The sequence below is a fragment of the Diabrotica undecimpunctata genome, chromosome 7 (genome assembly GCF_040954645.1).
Source record: "Diabrotica undecimpunctata isolate CICGRU chromosome 7, icDiaUnde3, whole genome shotgun sequence".
Classification (NCBI taxonomy): Eukaryota; Metazoa; Arthropoda; class Insecta; order Coleoptera; family Chrysomelidae; genus Diabrotica; species Diabrotica undecimpunctata.
The window spans coordinates 101161186-101176267 of NC_092809.1; the positions used below are offsets into that span (position 1 = coordinate 101161186).

Below are 15082 nucleotides of genomic sequence, written 5' to 3' on the forward strand. Positions count from 1 at the left end.
AAATTGTCGCTAACTTCGTTCCTATTGTTCATAGAATGTTTATTTTTTGTGAAATGTGAGTTTTTTTACCAGCTATCTAATGGTTGTAGTACAAGTCTGTAGCTTGAAAAATATAGAAGTTATTACGATTGTTTATAAGTAAAAAACATACCCCTTTTTCAAACGTTTATTTTGTAAATAATTTCGATGAAAACTCAATATTTATTTAATTTCTAAATTAGTATAAGTCTTAAACAATCCTATAAAATTTGTTAAATGTGTCTAGCATCATTCATAGGGCAAGATCAATGGTTTAAATAATTAGTCCCAGGGATAAACAAATTGAATACCTTTTAAACTGTTTGACAGATCAGGGGGAAATTTCGCACAAATTTAAAGGACTGTAATTCCTTAATGTTGAAATATATTAATAACATTTTATTTTGTTAATAAAAAAATTAATTAAATTTATACATTAGTGCAAAAAAACTGCTTTTTTGCAAATATCTCCGTAAATTATTTATCAATTTTAATTGAAAAAACGGGAAAATGAAGATATTCTTGATATAAAAGAATGGTAAAAATATTGTTTATTTAAATTATAAGGGAAAAAACTTATGCATAAAAAATCAAATTCTGACCATAAATTATTTTTTAAAAAAAACGCAAGGTAAAAATAGGAGTATCTTTTTATCTATTCGTCATCTAGTAACCCCCACCTATGTCTTAAAAGCTTCAGATATCTGCGAAACATTTTGCCGTGAAATCGATGATATTTGTATAACCAGACTCGGCTAAAGAGGCAGACCATAATTACAAGACAATTAGAAACGAAACACATGCACTTGTAAGAAAAATAAAAAATGATCACTGCAAACGCTTTTCGAAAGAAATGGAACATGATTTGTACGGTCTGCAAAAGGAAATATGGATCTTCATAAGAAGTCAAAGAACGGAAGTAAAGGAACTAATAGAACCAAAACACATAGAAAAGGATACGTGGATTGACTACTTAAAAAAACTGTATGCGGAGGAACACAAACGACGCTAGAACCGGAAACACCAGAAATTACCAGAAATGAAGAACTTATATGACGGAATACCAAACTAATTACTGAAATATTGTGAAGCAGCAATGACAGAACAATTAACAACATTAATTAATCAAATTATAAAACAATAAAATACCGGAAGAATGGAGAACGAGCGTACTAATTTTACTAAAAAAAAAGGAGATAAAAAATAGCCAGAAAACTACAGAGGTATAAACTTGTTAAATACTACGCTAAAATTTTCAACTAAAATTTTACAAATGCTAATACATCAGAGGATAAAGTTAGCAGATGAATAACAGGGTTTTCGTAGTGTAAGATCGTGTATAGATGCAATATTCGTTATAAAGCAAATTACTGAGAAATCACTAGAGTATAATAGACCAGCATTTCTGTGTCTGATTGACCTAAAGAAAGCGTTTGACAGAGTAAGACTCAAAGATGTGATCCATCTTCTGTATAATAGAGAAGTTCTCCTAAATATAAAAACTATCGAAAACATGTACCTAAACAACAAAATTAAAGTCACAACAGATGGAGAACTTACAGGACCTATAGAAATAGGCAGCGGAATAAGAGAAGGGGATTTATTGACCCCATGCTCTTCAATTTAATCATGGATGAAATCATCAAAAGCGTTAACAAAGGAAGAGGATACAGAATGGAAAACAAAGAAATAAAAATACTTTGTTATGCAGACGACGCAATATTTATAGCCCAAGATGAAGATAGTTTGCAAATACTGGTCCACAGATTTAACTTAAGAGCAAAAGAATTTAATATGACAATCTCATCTCAGAAAACTCAAACAATAGTAGTCAGCAAAGAACCAACCAGATGTAAAATAGAAATTGATGGTATCAGTATTGAATAAGTAAAGTATAATACCGGGAATTACACTGTCTAGCTATGGAGACCTGGACAAAGAAGTGAGAGATCAAGTACAAAAAGCAACTAGACTGGAAGGATGCCTTAATAACACTATATGGCGAAATAGACACATTAACTTTGAGATCAAGGCAAGAATTTATAAAGCCAGTGTAAGACCAATAATGAGATATACTTCAAAAACACGACCCGACACAGCCACAACGCAAAGGCTACTGGAAACGGCAGAGATGAGAGTACTGAGAAGAATTACAGGAAATACGCTGAGAGATCGAAAGAGAAGTAAAGACATTAGAAGAAAATGCAACGTAGTGTGTATAAATGAATGGACAAATAGCAAGAGATAAGTCACCAATTTTCAGAAGAAGAATATTACTAATTTTTAATATTTTTAGTATTATTAATTGAACGTATCGTTTTAAGAACAAAATATGATTAAAATGTCAGATTTTGGTAGTTCATATTTCTTTCCTAGGTGGCGTAGTTACCCTACCGAACAAACTGTCTGACTTGTCGTCCTAGCCTTGTATATAGATAGATCTTTTAAGTTTGGAATATGTACAACAAGACCTGTTTCTGAAACTGAATATTATACGATGGAAAACTTTATAAAGCCATTGCAGATATATCCGTTTATTCACGGTTTTATCTCCAAAGATATTTTAAAAACAAATCATATAAAATATATATCGCAAATTATGCTTCATTTTAAAACTAAAATTATTATCAAGCGTAAAGTAAACGAGGCATGGAATTTTGTATAACTATTAAACGTATGAACCGCTTCAATAAATAAATATGGCGCCGGAAACCTATAAATTCAAATATATTAACTTGAATCCCACATTTTAAAACGTTTTATAATAATATTACCTTTTCTTTTCAGTTCCCGGGAACTTATCAAGTCGGCAATTTTGGATAATGATTTTATGAAGAATTTGGAGCTCACTCAAATCAGAGAGATCGTGGACTGTATGTACCCAGAAGAATATAAGACTAATGATATCATTATTCAGGAGGGAGATGTCGGTAGCATAGTGTATGTTTTAGAAGGTAAGTAATTAAAAATTAAATATTTTTTACTTTTTTACACTTAAATTTTTAGATTTTGTTTTAATTACACGAATATATTGCTTCAAGAAATAGAACAATAGTCAATGCATAAATAAATATGCAGAATTTTATTATTTAAAAATAACTGAAAAACTTATTGATATTTTAAATAATTAGTTGTGTACAATCACATAACATTACTAGCCTCTAATTAAATTACTTAAAGCGATATTTTTCTTCGACTTCGTTGATTTCTTCGTCTGATTTTAGCGGCCATGAGCGATTGCTTCACCGATGGTGTCGTTTTATTTGCGATTTTTTCAGTGAGTGAAAGACATGTCGAACACATGTCCATATGTGGCGCCTTAAATGAAATATTGAATTTTCTATTAAAAATCATTCGAAAATATTCTACCTGTGTCTCTGGTTCGGCTTGAACATTGTAAATTTTCCAAAGTTTATTAATACTCAGATTACATGATGCATACTTGCGCTCATTTCGACCCCTACAGTAATGAGACTCCACGCATTTTATATGTTAATAAACTCGGCCATCAGTTTCTCTTTATATAAATGCGTTCGTTTGTCTCCTCCCCTTTTCTCACATGGAAGATTACTTTCCCCTCTAAAATTGTTCATCATAGTTCGGAGTCGGCCCCTTGTGATCCTCAAGGCATTAGTGAAAGTCTTTTGGCAAATGGGTAACTTGCCATCTGGACCTTTTATGAAACACTTGCATGTAGTCGTCTTATTACGATTAACTCTAGTTTTTGGGCGACGTCTGCGAACAGGCTTTAACTCTAGGAATTGCAGTATAAAGGTGTCTTGTTTAACTTTCTCTTCATTTTTATGAAAAGCTTTATAAAATGCCATCGTATCCTCCATATTCAGTTTTGTGCACTAGTAGGTTCTCCCGTCGTACTTGCATGTTGGCATTTTAGGCGTTTTCTCACATTTCTCGCCCATTTCTCTGGCTGTGCGACTCTTTTTCTACACTTTATAGGCGTTAATACTTCTGGTGTTGTCTCCATTTATTACTAATGTTCATTTTCTTAGCTTTGACGCTAGTATGACCGTCATCTTAAAAATCACCGACTACGTGATACAATCTAGCGCTCTGATTGGTGCAGAGGGATATTGGTTGTTTTGAAACCTACAATATCTTGGAGAATGATCGTTTTGAAACAACAACCAATTTCTACATTTAATTTGTTGTGATGATGATACATTCAGGTAATATCCCAGAAGAATGGCTATTGTCAACATTTGTAACGCTACCAAAAAAACGATCTGCGAAAACGTGCGAAGATTTCCGAACTATCAGTCTTATGAGTCATGCACTTAAAATTTTTCTGCCATCAAATCATACATGCCAGAATTTACAAGAAATGCGAAGAAAATGTCGATGAAATGCAATTCGGATTCCGCAATTCCATGGGTACACGTGAAGCACTTTTCACCTTACAAGTCCTACTTCAGAGATGCCACGATGTCAGTTGTGATGTCTATATTTGTTTTATTGACTACGCCAAGGCATTTGACCGTTGTCAGCACCAGAAGATGGTCACCGCACTACAAAGAGTAGGATTGGATGAGAAGGACATTCGGATCATCATGAATTTATACTGGAACCAGCGTGCTCAAGTCAAGGTCGAAGACCAGCTGACCGACCAAGTGAAGATCATGCGAGGAGTAAGGCAAGGATGTGTGCTATCGCCGACTCTTTTCAATATATACTCTGAGGAGATTTTTAATGAAGCCCTCACAAACCTAGACATGGGAATCCGAGTGAACGGTGAATACATCAATAATATCCGCTACGCCGATGACACTGTGTTACTAACAACCAGCCTAAACGATCTGCTGGCCTTACTAGACCGAGTGCGAACTGTGAGCGTAACATACGGACTGAACCTTAATATTAAGAAAACTAAATTCATGGTTGTCAGCCGTACAAATTTAGATCCCGTGGCACTAATGGCAGGTAGCGAAGAGATCCAGAGAGTCGACAGATTCACTTACCTCGGAACTACCCTCAACGTACAATGGGACTACGCTCAAGAGATTAGATCCAGAATTGAAATGGCACGGTCTACATTTATTAAGTTGAGATCCTTGCTGTGCTGCTGTGATCTCAGTTTGGGAACCAAGATGCGGATAGTGAGGTGCTACGTTCTTCCAGTGTTACTATATGGAGTTGAAGCCTGGACACTGACGCAAGCCACTGAAAAACGAATCGAAGCCTTCGAGATGTGGATATACAGAAGGATACTAAAAATATCTTATGTGGACCATGTCACCAACGTTGAGGTCCTACAGCGCATGACAAAAGAAAAAGAAGTGCTTAATTTAATTAAACAACGTAAGCTTGAGTACCTTGGCCACGTGATGCGGAACGAAGAAAAATATCGAATTCTTCAACTCGTTATGCAGGGTAAAGTATTTGGCAGAAGAGGACCGGGACGCAGTCGTATCTCGTGGTTAAAAAATCTCCGACAATGGTTTGGGATGACCTCAGCGGAGCTGTTTCGCAGAGCAGTCAACAAAACCATGATAGCCTTGATGATCGCCAACATCCGGACCGGATAAGGCACTGAAGAAGAAGAAGAAGATGATACATCTCTATTTGTTTTTTACGAGTATTTACAGAATCAATAAAAACCAACTGTTGAATCAAGATCATTCTACACTACCCAATTCACACTAAATGACTTATTTTTGTTCTCGCTCGTTATAACTAAATTACCAGTTCAACATTTCTTAACGCTTGAGGTTGCTGCGATGCTGCGTTTAAGATTCACGTTCTGAACTTATCTATTTTGAATGGAAGAATTGCTTTTAACATTGGTCAATCTAATAAGTTTAGTGATTTTTATGTATCTAACTGGAAGGATAAAAACGTTAGTCCTACATTTATGCTATAAAATTAGCTTATACAGTGTTCCGAATACTATAAAGTGTTGTTCCTCAAAGTCTGTGCCAAACTTTACATATCCAAAAGCAATCGGATTCTATATATTTATTTCTAAATAATAGTTAATAGGTAATTAGTAATAAGTTATAATGAAAAATAAAATCTAAAATCTAAATCTTTTAACACCATCTATATTTCTTATCAATATTTTATTAAAGAAAGGTAGTTCCAATTGTATTTTAAAAGTGCTCTATATTTTTTTACTTAAACCTAAACAACAACTATAAAACAAAGACAAGATAAAATTTCTTTCACTTAAATATAACACCATATTGTGGCAATGAAAAGATATCTATCTCTAGATACTATAAATTTTTATAGTGCTAGGATTTGTATTTTCTACATTTGTATATTTTTATTCTGGATGTTACATTTTGATTTCAAATTTAATCATTTCGGTTAATAAAAATTTTAATTGTGTGTAATATACTATTACTATAATATATTATTCTATTTATCTAAATTCAGTAACGATGTCTAAAATTAAATTTTCAAATCTAATTACAAAGCGCGCAGCGACATCTACCAGCAAATAGTGAAAGTTCACGATGGTACAAACAGAAATCTAGAGTGAAAGTTAATATCACAGAAAATGATTTGAGCTTTAATTCCAGAGATATGTAACAGAGTTTACATATCTCTGTTAAGTTCTAACCGACGGTAGGCAACACATATAACAACATGCTTGTATTTGCTACTATCGAATTATAAGTCTTTATTCTTCAGGATATCTACCATGTTGAAGATATTCTTGAACATCTACGAACTATTTCAGAGGATGGCATATTATATTACTTGTTTTATCGTGAAATTAGGTATGGAATAACTTGTAATTATGTAAAAATAAATTTCTTATTTTATCTATAAACCTACATTTGAGTCACCCATTTCCAAAATCAGTTAAATCCACTTGAAAAAATTTGTGGGAATAGGCCAATAACTAGTTGCGTACCTACCGTCATAGGGAACGTGATAAAGTTGTTATCAAAAAAAAATTAAAAAATAAAGCTTTTTCCTAATAAAAATTGTATAAAATTAAAGAAAAAATGTAGGCACTGTAAAATATTAAAAATTTATTATAGCTGATTTTGGAACAGTAATAGGATTTAACTACTTTTGAAACTATTATGTCATAGTATTATATTGTTGTGAGGGCAAAATTTTTGCTTTAGTTAGATTGTTACAATAATGAAGCAATTTTTACTGAAAAGTTTTATTCGTACATTTTTTTAATAGTATTTGGTGTCTATTTTTTTAATCAATAGATTCGTCCTCAGCATTCAGTTCAAAATCATCTTCTTCGTCATCTACAGGATCGATTGGTTGTTGCAACATTTCCTCAAAAAACTTTAACTTCTGGTTGTTTTTCCAGTCTGTTCCATAATGGAGATCCAATAAACACTTTATATCTTTAATTTTCGCGTCTTTAACTGCCACACCTTCTGGTATTTCCGGAACAGCTTGATTTCCGAAAACTTTTCCTCTTTTTAAAACTGAAAAGTTGTAGTTGGCCTCTCCTTGGATCAAAGCTGTGTTTGGATTTCTTGTAGATCGTGTGAAAATGAATTTTTTAGCTTTTTGAAATTGGAAATGCCACTGTCCTGGAGGTTTTACCACAGCTTCTGTGACACTTTTCCAGTTACTGACAGAGCAGTCTGCACCCAGCTTTATCACAGTACAGGTATTTTTAATGATATCAGTGTATTCGTCTGGATTGTTGATAACACTGAAATTTTGAAACTGTCGTTCTAAAATTCCAAAGACTCGGTCTGGCGGGATGAACGAATGTCCGACTACAGGAAAGTATAGTACCACCTTATTCACGTTACGAGGAGCATCCTTAATAAGCCAACTGATAAGCATACCAACAACAATGGTGTTTTTATTTTGTCCCCCACAACCATCAGAAAAGAGTTTGACTGTAGTGACATTTTCAAAGTTCGAGTTCTGTAATCTATGGTACAAAGCAGATGCTATTTGATTGGATCCCTTTTGATACTGGTTTTCTGTCCAAAGATAGGAGAATGTGTTGTGGCAATTTCGTGTGGCTTTGGAGTGCCCCTCACATATAACAAAGTTATAAAGATACAACTGACGCTTATAGTACGCAGCCTGATCAGGTATTTTAGGCAACACCAAGTTTTTTTGGCAGTCATAGCTGAACACAAGCTCGTTATCATTGTTCTCTCGTAAGAACATATAAAATTTCTCAGCACGAACTTTATGGACTTTCAACTCCAATTTTAAAGCTGCTCGTTTGTCACCATCCTTTTCGGTTGCTGTCTCGCATTCAAGTCGTATACATGTAGAACACTTATCAGTGTATGGGGCATCAAACCCGATATTAAAATTGGTGGCAAACACGTTTCTGAAGAAATCATACTTGCATGTTAATTTGGGAGTTGGATGTTGCTCACTGTACATATACCACATTTTTTTAATGCTCAGTTCACTCGGAAGATATTGTCTGTGTTTGTTCTTTGCTCTACAGTAGTGTTTCTGCACTGGTACAAAAGATTTAATAAAAGTTTTGATGCTTTCTTTCTTTGTGTTAAACTTTTCAACGTGGCGGGCTCCTCCACGAGTTTCAGATGGGAGTACACCTGTCTGAAGAAATTTTTGGCAAAGTAACTGCACCCGGTTTCGACTTTCTTGGAGTATTGCAAGTAATGCCGCTCGACACACTTTAATATTTTCTGTTTTATTGTGTCTTTGCTTAGGTAAGTAGAAACTAGTGCTTACCATTCTTTTTGAGATACGTTCTGGAATCCGGGTTCTTTTTGCAGAAAAAACCATAACATGTTGCAGAATAAATTGTGTCTTCGATTGTAGGTCCGCATCTTTGTAATATCTGCGATGGATTTTTGTTACGTCTTGCAAGGAAAGCTCTGAGCATCGATACTTGCTTTTGCTTGGATGTTTGCAGTTTGGCATTTGAGGAAATCCCTTTGGACGGTGCCTAAAAAAACAAATTTGTTACACTTTCAGTTACCTAATCGCTTTCGCTGTAGTTGACGTTATGAGAGTTTAGGAAAGATTAGCCTGAATCTAAAGGTATAAGTAAAGACGAATAATAACGGATTATAAAAGGTGTCTCGTAAATGTGCCAATAAATTTCAGGGGATAAAAGTATACCTCTAAAAAACATTAAAAATGGTTATGTTAACATACCATTCAAAATGTGTCGTTGTTGAGATACTTTTTTTGTATTGTTTGCCGATATTTCTTAAAATTTTAGTACCTACTGTAGATATGATGAAAGTTTGTATACTAGTACTACTTGATAAAACAAGCATTTTTTTCTAAATTGATCATTTCCAGAGGCGCAGATACAGAGTAAATTTTGGGTTTTTATCCCAATAACTTCTACGTCACTGTAAAATAATGAAGGTTGTTGGCATATTGACGAAACACTGTATAAATTTTTATTATAATAATTACAATTAACTTACCTAGATACTTTTGCAATGGTTTTTTTCCAAGTGGAAGGATTGCTTTTTCGTTTTTTAGCCAAAGAACCAGTTGCCTCTGCTATTACTTCAACATTATCAACGATTTCAGGATTTTCCGCTGGCCCCTCCATGATATTAAGAACTGTATCGTCCAGTAAAAGCACCTGTTATGGTTTATTTTAATGTTTCGAAAAAAAAATAGTGTTATGCTTTTAGGTTTGTCTCAATACTACAATACAAGCGCTTCTATTTCTCACAAAAAATGTTTAACTACCTGCTTCGGTGGTCGATTTGTAACTAACAGTGGCTGTGGCACCGAACTCATGGTCATGTGGGTTTAGTATTTCTTTTAACTTGTTTTGACACCGTGACAGATTTAACTGGTTTTGAAACCGACCACCGAATACATTTAACTGCTTTTGGAACAGTCCGAACTTTTCAGCCGGTATTTTCAACGCAATGTAACTGAGTTTGAAACAGTTTGAAGATACACACATGTAAGGAGACTAACAAAGAATTCATTGAAATCATAACGTCCATTTTTTTAAATTTTGGATTTAACTGATTATGGAACTGGGCGACACATTTATTTATTTTATTTTAAAGTGAAGTTGCTGGATATGATACCCAAATATAGATAAAAATACTTTAGTTTCTTGTACATATCTATAATATAGATTTTTTACTAACTTAGTGGACGGGATTGGTGAATAAACATCAAAGGTTGAATTTCTAGTGGAGTAGTCATGATTAGGTGTTGCTGGCAAAACCTGTAGGTGTTTACAAATTAAGCAAACAGTTTCTAAAATATATAAAGAGGAAAGCGTTAAAATCCCGTGATTTTTTAAGTAGCTTCTGCTATGTTTTGTTCTTCTGAAGCCAAACAGACACCGTATTGCCCTTTTCCTAATTTAAAAATAACATCCGATTGGGCAGCTGTACTAGAACCAAAAAAAAGGAATACCATATCGATGATGAGACTCGAACAAAGAAAAATATGTTATTTTGGAAGACGCTAAATTGATTTCCTTCGAAACAAATCTTATTGCATCGCGGGCTAAGGCTAGTTTCTTGCTTAACAAATCGAGGTGAAGAGACCATTTAATATTGCTGCCTATAAAACTACCAAGAAATTTGACAGAATCAACGATGCTGATCTGGCAGTTATTAAGAAGCAAGGGTTAAAGAGCTTCTTTATAGGATAATGCTACTGTCTTATCCTTGTTAAAAGAGAGTAAATTAGAGTCGGACTAAGCTTTTATTTTAAGTAGATCAGAAGTTATACTTGCATGAAGAGTTGCAAAATTAGAGCAATACTGGTATCATCAACAAAAAGAAAAAAATTTCCATCAATTTTTAAATTAGGGATGTGATTTATAAAGATAAAGAAAAGTAAAGGATCCAATACTAAACCTTGTGGTCCTCCACATACAATGCTTTTGTGGCTAGCGTCAGCATCATTTGCTCTAACTAGTTGTTTCCTATTCCTTACGTAACATTGGAACTAATTCAATGAAATACCTCGAATTCCGTAGAAATTTCGTTTTTTTATCGAAATGTGATTTACACAATCAAAAGCTTTGACATAGTCACTAAAAACAGTGGCAGTATAAAGGTTATTGTTTAGTGCTTAATAGACCTCATGTAGTAGAGAAAACATAGCATAGCTAGTATTTTTACTAGATAAAAAGCCGAACTGACTTTGTGATCATAAGTCTTTCAAAGGACTTTGGTGAGATCAGGACTTCCAACCCCTATTTTTGGGAGATTTGAGACAATTTTTATGGATAGTCTATCAGTACTAGAGGAAGATTTGCTTTTGATATTATTGATTGTTTGGATCAGTACAGATTTATCAGCTTTTGAATTCGAGATCTTTTGTAAATTGGGGAGATAGGAAATGGGATCTTGTTGTGGAAAAATAGTTGATGTGTAAATGAAGTATTCATTTAGATTTTCAGGGTTAGGAAGGAAAAATGTTTGAGGTGTGTTAATTTTCTTTCTTGATAGTACTCTTTTTTAGCTGTTCTGATAAGTTTTAGATGGGTTTCTCTGTACTTACTAATATATTCAGTGACAGAGACATTGGGAGTAAATTTCTTGATGTACAGTAGTAGTGAACGCATATTGAATCGTCAGTTTAAATTTTTATGACACGTCTCGTTTTGGACTGGTGCTAAAGGTCAGTAGATTTATTGTAATGAAAGATGCCAAGAATTTTTTATTCTTAGTTCACAAAATTGTTCTTTTGAAGTTGGTTTTTATATACATACAAAAATCTAAACAAACTTAAACATATTAAATATATGTATGAGAATATTGAAAACTATGTTTCGTTATAAATAAACTAAATAATATTTTTCCTGTTGCTTGTGAAGTTTACCGTTTGATATCATCTAAAGTAACCCCTTCTTTTTTGTTTTATCAAAATATTTAAATACATTAAATATTGGATATCATGGATTGATATCACGGATCTACACATTTATTCTCCGCGATGGCAGACATTATCCAAATCACCAGTCACTTTGCAAATACAGACACACGAAACAAACAATTATATCTATACATGTACAATCGTTACTGACAACTAGTTACGCTACTGACAGTAAGCCAGAATAAGGTTTAAAGTGTAAGTGGGCGTGTCGACTTTTAAGTAAACGTTGCTAAGGCTTGTTTCTGAGAAATTGGTTTATTCTACACAGAAAGTGTCAATAAACATTTTTATTCAAAATTATCTCAGTTACCTACATCCCCCTCCCTGGAGGAAGCCGGGGAGTAGGAGTGGTATACTTTTTTGTATAAAAAAATTAAAAAATTTGTTAAAATCCTTTATAAAAGGTATGTAATTATATACCTTTTATAAAGGATTTTAACAAATTTTTTGTGATACATGGTATACAGCCAACTATAGGAACTTAGTTTCCTTGTGGATTTTTTTGTATCTTTTTTAGAGTCGCAAAATTCAGCTTGTTCGTATGATTTTTAGAGGTCAAATCTTTGACGACTGGACTATATAGTGTGTCTTACTTTCAATATGTATATTGGTATATTGGATTTATTATATATTTTATATTAAACTTTGATTTAAGAATTATCATTTACTGGTTATATAAGTCTGACAGACGTAACACTAGACACAATTTCATATCCTTCAACCTTGATATTTTACAGTCAATTATAATAAATTATTTCCCATTTGTATCTAGTGTTGAAGGTGATGCTCGATACTTTCACTACCTGCAAATAGTTGCGGACAAGGATTTGCAAACAACTTTTTTGCTGATTACGTTGTTTTGAGTAAAAACACATAATTGCTTTGTTTTTACAGTTTTGTTATTATTATTACACTTTATGATCTATAAATAAAATAATAAATTGATGAAAGTATATAAGATTCGCATGTCCAATTCAAAATGGTTTCACCTTATGTTTAATGTTATTGTTGCTACAATCTGTCTGTTGCATTTTTAAACAATGATGACATTATTCACGAATTATTGTTTAAATTACACAGACGAATGATGAAAAAACTTTTTCATTTAAAACACCTTATTCCTATAATTTTTAGAGTGCTAAATCCAATTATAACATTCACTAAGTTTTATTACCTACCATTTATTCACATTTACACTCAAATTTATTAAATTTTGTGATTTTTTTGAAGAGTTTAACAGCTTTTATATACCTAGTTCAAATGGAATTATAAAATAACTTGTACTGAATGTAGAAGAGTTGGCAACACTGCTGAAACAAATTATTTATCTATTCACAGCTCACGGTTAGATTTACAACCTACGAACCGTGTTCACAGCTGATGTTTTGTTTAGTGTCAACGTAACCTCACTTTCTGGTTTAAAGTAAAATATCTAATCGCAGTTGTAACAACACTGACGGTTTTTGTTATATTTGTGGTGAGTTTCTTATTAAAAAAAAACAAAGATACATTATAGACTTTGTGAACAAGGTTTATTTCTCATATTTTGGCACTAAACTTGGTTATCAGGATAAATCTTGGGACCAGCAAAAGGTATGTTATGTTTGTGTTGAAGATCTTAGAAAATGGCAAAAAAAAGAGAAAACAGCCTATAAGTTTGCTGTGCATGTGGTATGGGTCGATCTTAGAAATCACACTAATGATTGCTACTTTTGCATTATTGGTATTACTGGCCATATCTCAAAAAACAAGAAAGTAATAAGCTACTATGTCTATCCCATTTTCCGCCATCTGAACAGTAGAGGAAAATGTACACTCAGATGCAAAAAAACGCAACGGAGAAAATTTTGGTCAAATTCAAAGTATTTCAGTTTTTTTATTTTTAGCTCTATTTTGATGATTTTTTGAGAACACTGTGTAGAAATTTATAAATTTTAATTTAGTATAGTTAGTTTTTTAATAAAATTTTGCATTTGACTTATTATACGGGGTTAGTCGAAAGGTGGTTTTTTATCTGAAACATCCTGTGGAATAATTCCGTTAGCGGATTTTCGTAAAACCTTGTTTTTCGGTTGCAAAAATGTCTTTTACGTATTATGTTTTTTGTTTCATGTGAAAATATAGATTGATTCATTTTTAGGAGCGACATGCCTTTGCCACCCACAATTTACGACTTTTCTATTATTACCATTATATGTTGTATTAATTCGACATATCGACAACCCAGAGCACTTATTTAAATAATGATTAAAACCAAATACATGATCTTAGTTTTAATGAACAATGATAAAAATAACAAAACATAAAAAAAACAACTTGAATGTAACTTAACCTAAGTACGCAAATAACAAAGAAAAACTACTAAAAAATAACTTAATACTTTGTATTGCCTCTCCTAGCCTCTATAACTGCCTGTACACATCGGCTCATGCTGTCTATGAGGTTGCGAATATCACCTTGATGGATGTTTTGTCATTCCTCTTCTAGAGCCAAGCGAAGTTCGTTAATTGAGGCTGGTGCGACTTCGCGACCTTTAATATTTCTACCAAGCATATCCCAAACGTGCTTTATTGGGTTCAGATCTGGCGAATACGCTGGCCAGTTCATTTTATTAATACCAACTTCTTCTAAATATTGCGTGACATACATTACAAAGTGGGGTCGCGCATTATCTTGCATTAATGGAAATCATCGCCGATATATTGAGAAAAGGGTACTACGTAATTCGCTAAAATTTCCTCAATATACCGGTGTGCAGTCGACGAACCCTTAATAAATATCAATTCAGTGTGCGCCTCTCGGGATATTCCTGCCCATACCATCAGCGAACCCCCTCCATGGCTAACGCGGAGACTGAAAGCGCACTCGGCAAATCTCTCTCCAGTTCGACGCCATACTCGTTCTCTTCTATCTGATGATTAAAGACAGTATCTCGACTCATCCGTAAAAATAACATTACTCCATTGTCCTAAATTCCAATGTAAATGTTCCCTGGAAAATTGTAGTCTAGCCACTATGTGCCGTGGAAGTAATTTGGGCCCAGTTGCTGGTCTGCAACCTTGCAAACCAAATTCATGTAATCTTCGGCGAACTGTAAATACACACAGCTCCGCTGTTACATGACGATCCCGCAAAGCGTTGATTGGTATAAAACGATCATCTAAAGCGGTAGTTTTGCACTTCCTGTCAATTTCCGCTTTACGCTTGTTTGTTCCAGGTCGTATAAAACGTTCCACTACCCTTTGGA

The 15082-nt window shown here is 33.5% G+C and overlaps 1 protein-coding gene across 5 annotated transcripts in view; it reads left to right on the top strand.

The window, feature by feature from the left end:
• The window catches only part of for (cGMP-dependent protein kinase for), a 790239-nt gene that overhangs the window by 432003 nt on the left and 343154 nt on the right, over positions 1 to 15082 (top strand). For all 5 annotated transcript variants that reach the window (XM_072537884.1, XM_072537886.1, XM_072537885.1 and 2 more), the window contains one exon: positions 2806 to 2972. In XM_072537884.1, the coding sequence (XP_072393985.1) occupies positions 2806 to 2972 (167 nt within the window). The remainder of the gene's footprint in view (positions 1 to 2805; positions 2973 to 15082) is intronic.